At 39.9% G+C, this 7,039-nt stretch overlaps 1 protein-coding gene across 3 annotated transcripts in view; it reads left to right on the forward strand.

The window, feature by feature from the left end:
- The window catches only part of aldh1a3 (aldehyde dehydrogenase 1 family, member A3), a 171,456-nt gene extending 166,472 nt beyond the window's left edge, over positions 1 to 4,984 (forward strand). For 2 of the 3 annotated variants that reach the window (XM_043677666.1, XM_043677665.1), the window contains one exon: positions 4,286 to 4,984. In XM_043677666.1, the coding sequence (XP_043533601.1) occupies positions 4,286 to 4,358 (73 nt within the window). In that variant the 3' untranslated portion in view covers positions 4,359 to 4,984. The remainder of the gene's footprint in view (positions 1 to 4,285) is intronic. The other variant, XM_043677667.1, reaches the window with a different exon arrangement.
- Positions 4,985 to 7,039: the final 2,055 nt, after the last annotated feature.

Genomic DNA, 7,039 nt, shown 5'->3' on the forward strand with positions numbered 1-7,039 from the left:
ACGTAGTCCTGGACCTTGGAATGTGCCAGTCTGCAACACTCATTCGGGGTCAACTCCTTCAGCTGGAAGATCAACAGGTTTTGGACCGAGGTAAAAACAATGACTGCAGATGCTGGAAACCAGATTCTGGATTAGTGGTGCTGGAAGAGCACAGCAATTCAGGCAGCATCCGAGGACAGGCAAAATCGACGTTTCTATCACCATTGTTAACAGCTAACCCGAGAATGCAACTTTTTTAAAAAAAGGTTTTGTGATTTACACATGAAAGAAGTGAAACTATCACTGTATTCTAACAGATGAAAGGCTTAACAGACAATCAATTTTTCAATGTAGAATTTCAGTTACATCACACTGTAAATTTTTGCTATAAAGTCTGTGTTAGGATCGAGCCCTCCATTATCACCTGATGAAGGAGCGTCATTCTGAAAGCTAGTGTGCTTCCAATTAAACCTGTTGGACTATAACCTGGTGTTGTGTGATTTTTAACCTTTTAGGATTCAATCAACCTGATCGATCTGACCCAACCAGGCGTTAGCATGCTGATGGTAGGATGGTCTGGAGGTGCTGGGTGCACGTAGACGCCTCCACATAAGGGTGTGAGGTGTCTCTGTGTCTGATGCACACATTAATGTTTCCGATTTTCCCATGCTTGACATTCTGTTGACCCATTCAAATCCAAACTTGTGTGTGCATTGTAGGGTCTGCAGCTACCAGGTTTGTGGACAGCTGCAGCTTGTCTAGATTCTGCAGCATGTGGATTCGCAGTCACTTTGGTCAAGGCTGGGTTCCATTTCCCAACATGTTTTAATCATTCCTGATTAAAACATTCCTGATGAAGGGCTCCAACTCGAAACGTCGATTCTCCTGCTCCTCGGATGCTGCCTGACCTGCTGTGCTTTTCCAGCACCACACTCTCGACTCTGATCTCCAGCATCTGCAGTCCTCACTTTCTCCATTGTCCATCTTTTGTAACTCCATGTAAGGTTCATTATTTTCCATCGTAAATTCATTATTTTGAGCAGCCCGTCTGGCCAAACGTTCAATCCCAGGTAACACATGTCCTGGATTACTAATCCAGGGACTATACAATGTCATCATCGCCCCCTACAAAAAACACAGACTGTTTGACACAGATATTATGGGTGGGAAAAGTACAGACGGGGACACAAGATCTGAAGTCCAGATCACAAGAAAGCGTTAGATCTTTTCACTCACACCAGGAGGATGGGTGAAAGCGATGTGTTCTGAGAAAGGGTAACTCAACCCAAAATGTTAACTCTAATTTGTCTCCACAGATGCTGCCAGACCTGCTGAGCTTTTCCAGCAATTTATGTCTTTGTTTATGATTTTCAGCATCTGCAGTTCTTTCGGTTTAAATTCCACACTTATGCTGACAACATTCAGGTCTATCACCCACCATATCTCACGATTCAGCCACTGTCACTAATTTATACACTATGTGTTAGATAATCAGAATTATCGGAGCAGAAACTTCTTCCACCTGAATTGAGAAGATGAAAGCCACTGCTTTTAGTCCCTGCACAAACTCCAATCCTCTCCCTAGGATTAAATCAGAGTTGTGCTGCTAATTGCACATCTATAACATGGCCAGACTCTGCACCTATCTCAGTCCATCTGCTGCTAAAACTTTCATGCAAAACTTTGTTACCTGAAGACTTGATGATTTGAATGGACTGTTGACCAGCCTTCCATTTTCCACCCTTCATAATGTTAAGCTCATTTAAGGCTCTGTGGCCCAAGTAAGGCCTGGATTTTGTGTCTCCAAACCTGGCAGTAACTTCCCCAGTCTTCACATTTATCATTGTACAGTGCAATCCAGAGTGTGGGCTCTCTGTAATTCCAGGCTACCCCAGAGGAAAGCTGCTTCTCTTTCCCCTCAGGACCTTTCAACGGGAATTGTTGAGAACTTCTAATCATTCTATAACAATGCTTGAGAAAATTACACTTTATCAAATGAAGTGTTCTGTGTTTTTAATAGCAACTTATCTTTTAACTATGACACTGTTACAGCAAGGAGACCATGCAGCCCGTCAAATTACTGCTAAGCACGCTCAATGGCCCAAATAATTTTATATGTGTGGAATGGCAAGTTTCTTCATTGTGATTAAAAAAATCCATAGATATAATTTTTTGTAGTTTGTTAATGAAATATCAGTTTCTTCCCTAATCCAATCTGGATAACTCAAGCATGTACTTCATTTTCTGATTAAATTTAGTTTATATTAAAAGTGAATACATTGACTAGGTTTTATTTCCTAGTTTATTTTCCAAGCTGTTTATGAGAATAATTCAATGTTACTGGCTATATATGCTGCTTGATGATATCACTGTGACAGATTCCTGGAAATCCTCCAGACTTGACAGCAGATTCAAGCTGACATTGCAAAAGGGGAAATCTGCATCACAGAGACTTGGCTCAAATAGCCATACAGCATGGAAGTAGACCCTGCAGTTTAATCAGTCCATACCGACTGTGTTGGGCGGCACGGTGGCACAGTGGTTAGCACTGCTGCCTCACAGCGCCAGAGACCCCACTATAAGTAATCTAATCTAATCTAATCAAATTTACCTAGTCCCATCTGCCTGCACTTGGTCTGTATCCCTCCAAGTCTTTTGTATTCATGAATTTATAATTGTACCTGCATTCACCACTTTCTCTGGCAGTTCATTCCACACATGAACTGCTCTCTGTGTAAAAATGTTGTCCTTCATGTCCTTTTTAAATCTTTCTCCTCTCACCTTAAAACTATGTGCCCTAGTTTTAAACTGTAGGGGAAAGACCCTTGTCATTCACCTTATTTATGCTCCTCATGATTTTATAAACCTCAATATGGTCACCCTTCAACCCCCTACACTCGTGAAAAAAATACCCAGTCTTTCCAGTCTATTTTTATATTTCAAGCTCTCTAAGGCTTGAATCCCAGACCATAGCGAAGCAAAAACAGGAAATGCTGGAAAACTCAGCAGGTCTGGCAGCATCTTCAGAGAGAGAAACAGTTAATGCTCCAGCTCAAGGACCTTTTAGTTTAGATGAAAGATTGTTAGTTTGAATTGTTTGCTGTCCTGCCTCACCAGAGTACTTCCAGTAGTTCCTAGTTTTAATTCCAATATTCAGCATCCATAGTATATCAATTTCCCATTTGAAGTATGAAGATTATAATGTTGGGTCCAGAAATATTGCTGATAGAATTCATTTAATTAATAAAGTCAAGGGAGATGCTGTCCCTTATCACCCAGTTACAATGATAATCCGAGCACAAAGCATGTTGTGAGAGAAAAGAACCCACCAATTCATTTGCCTTTTGTAAGTTGAATTGGATTTATAACTTTGTCAGCAGATTCTGCCCAGTGACATGGTAAGGAATGCAGCTGGAGATTCTGTACAATATCCCCAGCCTCATTCAGAGGTTCTGCAGTAGTTGTGGTGGATTTATTTTTAACAGGCCAGCCACTGGTTCTGTCTTGTTGCTAAAATTATTAAATTCAGTACTTGCAACTTTCTAAATCAGAGCAGTGTCTGCTGTCCCTCCCAGTTAGTTCACTGCTTCTGACAGTTGTTCACAGGTTAAATCAGCTTTTCAGAATGTTTTCAATTATCACAAACCAAAAAAATCAGTGAAGCCTGGTAATTAGAGTGACATTTATACAAAAATTTAGCTTTTACATCAGCTTCCTGTTACTGCTGGTTGACAGCTTGTTAGGCAGTCTTACGTCTCCTGACGCTTTAGTGCTCTGATGTGAACACTGACCTCAGTAATATCCAGGCTGAACATAATAAATGCAAGCAAGGCTTTGGCAAACATTTACACCAGTTGCCTGCTGAGTAACTGGTAGAGAGATCAGTGTAGCTTTATACAAAAGCCTTAGCTTCTCAGAGTAGCAGTTGAAATATTTAAATAAAGTGGTATTCTCCTGCCAGGATATGGACAGGACTCTCTTTTTGCCTTTGTACTGACTTGAGCACTGTTCTATGTGGATGGACAAGCTGGGAGTGGGATCTTGTTCAGTTGTAGGTATAAATGAGTCAACTACACTTAAATTAGGCCAGTGAATTAACAGCACATTTCTCCCTATAGGAACAACAGCTTCATTAAGGACATTATAAAGAAATTGGAGGTTATTGCCTTAGTGCATGGGGTGAGGAGTTGGGATTTGCAGGTCACCTCCTTGCAAATGTTCAAAAGGTGCTGGTCTTCACCGGGAGAGTTTAAATTGATATCTGTGGATTAGTGGTTCACACTGACCCTTGTGTTGTCTCTCACAGAGGCGAATATGGACTGAGGGAATACACAGAAGTGAAAACTGTCACCATCAAAATCTCACAGAATGATAGTTAAACAGATGAAAAAGAGCTAGTGACATGGTACAAGGTGCAGACTGGAGAAGAGCTGAATCATAAGGATATGGACATTGACAAAATTGAATTTCTAACTAGACAAAGCTCTTAAATTCTTAAGAAATAATTTCTGACTTTGCACAAATGAAATATTTTTATTTGTTATAACTTAGAATTTGTAGATTCAATCTAATAAACAGCATGCTATAACAGTGACTGCAGGAATTTCCCTTTATATCTACATGCAGGTGCTAGTTATTGGCTGGTGAAAGGTTATACTGGTATAATTAATAAACTCATCAATGTTTACTGGACAACTTCACAGACTCTCAGTCTCAACAAAGAGCTTCACTCAGTGGGAGAGTATCAGCTGAACACAAACTCCCTAACCATGAACAGTCATTCAACTGGTGGATAACCAACATTAATAATTTGAATGCAGAAAAACATCCCGTATGGAAAATATTAAATCAGTTACTGATAGTTATAATGGAGAGGCAATGGTCGAGTGTAATAACCCTAGACTAATGACTCTGAGACTCAAGTAATATTCTGGAGATATTCTGGGTTTAAATTCCACCAAGGCAGATGGTGGAATTTGAACTCAATTAATGGATGGCACATTGGCTTAGTGGTTAGCACTACTGCCTCACAGTGCCAGGGACCCGGGTTCAATTCCACCCTGTCTGTGTGGAGTTTGTAGATTCTCGCCGTGTCTGCATGTGTTTCTTCTGGATGCTCCAGCTTCCTCCCACAGTTCAAAGATGTGCAGGCTGGGTGGATTAGCCATGGCAAATATGGGGATAGGATAGTGGGGTGAGTCTGGTTGGTGTGGACTTGATGGCCCGATTGGCCTGCTTCCACTCTTGTAGGGATCCTATGATTCTAAAAAAAAATCTGGAATTAAGAGAATAATGATAATAATCATTGTCGATTGTCATGAAAATCCGATGTGGTCCTTTAGAGAAGGAAACTGCTATCCTTACCTAGTCTGGTCTACATGTGAACCCAGATCCACAGGGCTCTCAACTGCCCTCTGGGCAATTAGGTCTCGACAACGAATGCTCACCTAGCCAGTGATGCCCACATCCTGTGACTGAAAAACAAAAAAGCCCACATTCATCATAGGCAATGTTTAATGCAAGTGCTGTAATTTATAAAATCATCTTTTATATATAAACCTTCAATTTAGACACATATGTCTCAAACATCCCACATCTGCCAATTTTGGAGATTTACTCATTAACTAGCTATAATTTGTGTTCAGAGTCAGTGTGGAGGTCTCAAGTTGGGAATTATTAACATTCTCTTGCTTCAGTTATTGAAAATATTTTTTGAATGAACGCAATTTTATCAAGTAAATGACATGCATGTCTGTAAGGGTTTAAATGACAATTTTACAGTTTTTGATGAGTTACTGGAAGTCTATTACAATGTCACATTTTGTTATAAATTATTGTTCAGGCCGTAAGAACCATCTCTGTATTTTAAACATTAAACTAATTTTCCATAGTAACATTTACGTTGCATGGGGAACTCTCAGTGTACCTGGAAAGAACAGTACAGATCAAAGAAGAAATTCAGCCTGTCAGCAGTCTTTCTTCCAGGCTGAACACAGTCTCTATCATAGTAAATTAAGCAATTGTTCAAAGGGTCTATTTTGTAAGCAAAGCAGATGAGGTTGTTGCCAATTTAATTCTTCAATGTAATCAAAATAAATGCATGTTTAATGCGCTCCATCATGCATTATACTGCAGTTCTTGCATTAAAGGCCCATCTGCTGTCCAACTCCTTTACAGACATCACATGGTTTACCATCAACAAATTTGTTGAACTGATTTTGTCAAGTCATTAATGTATGATTGAGGACAGGTGATTAATAGTGAAACAACTCTTGTGGCACAGTTGTACTTGTGGCCTACGTCTGAGTCCTGCCTGCTCCAGAGGTGTGTCATCACATATTGGAACAGGTTGATTCAAAATATATAACAATGAAAGAATCTCTGATGAAGGGCTTTTGCCCAAAACATTGATTTTCCTGCTTCTTGGATGCTGCCTGACCTGCTGTTCTTTTCCAGCACCACTCTAATCTTGACTCTAATCTCAGCATCTGCAGTATTCACTTCTGCCTGCACCACAGTTTGTCATAACTCTAAACAAATTGTTTGCAAAATATCTAACACTGAAAGAAGATCATTTAGAATGAAAAAGATGTATTAGGAAAACAAGGATGAACCCAATACAGTGACCATTTTCTCTCTGCATGTTAGTGAACCCCACACTATGACCTTAATCTCGCATATACTCAATTGACCCTTCAATCCTATCAACTAAACATATATTTCAACTAAATTGGTTTTCCATCTGCCTCAATCCTATTTAATGACCTTCTCATGATATCATTCACTTCTTCACTATCCTTCTCAGGAACAAATCTAATATCTCGTGACTGAGGTGTTACTCCCCTCAGTGCTTTCCCAACCAGTTTATTCCACATTGTGATTAGCCGAGAGTGAAAAAGCTTTATTTTGTCAGTAGTTTTACTTCTATCTCCGTCCAGCTTTTCCAAATTGAGAAAACAGTCTCATCTGTTTTCCAAGCAGTGTGCACCCACAAACCACAATCTGCACAGATTACAACTCCCCCAATGTATTGTGTAGAAGTCATTTTTGAGACCTACTT

The sequence above is a fragment of the Chiloscyllium plagiosum genome, chromosome 36, assembly GCF_004010195.1.
Source record: "Chiloscyllium plagiosum isolate BGI_BamShark_2017 chromosome 36, ASM401019v2, whole genome shotgun sequence".
NCBI classification, from domain to species: domain Eukaryota; kingdom Metazoa; phylum Chordata; class Chondrichthyes; order Orectolobiformes; family Hemiscylliidae; genus Chiloscyllium; species Chiloscyllium plagiosum.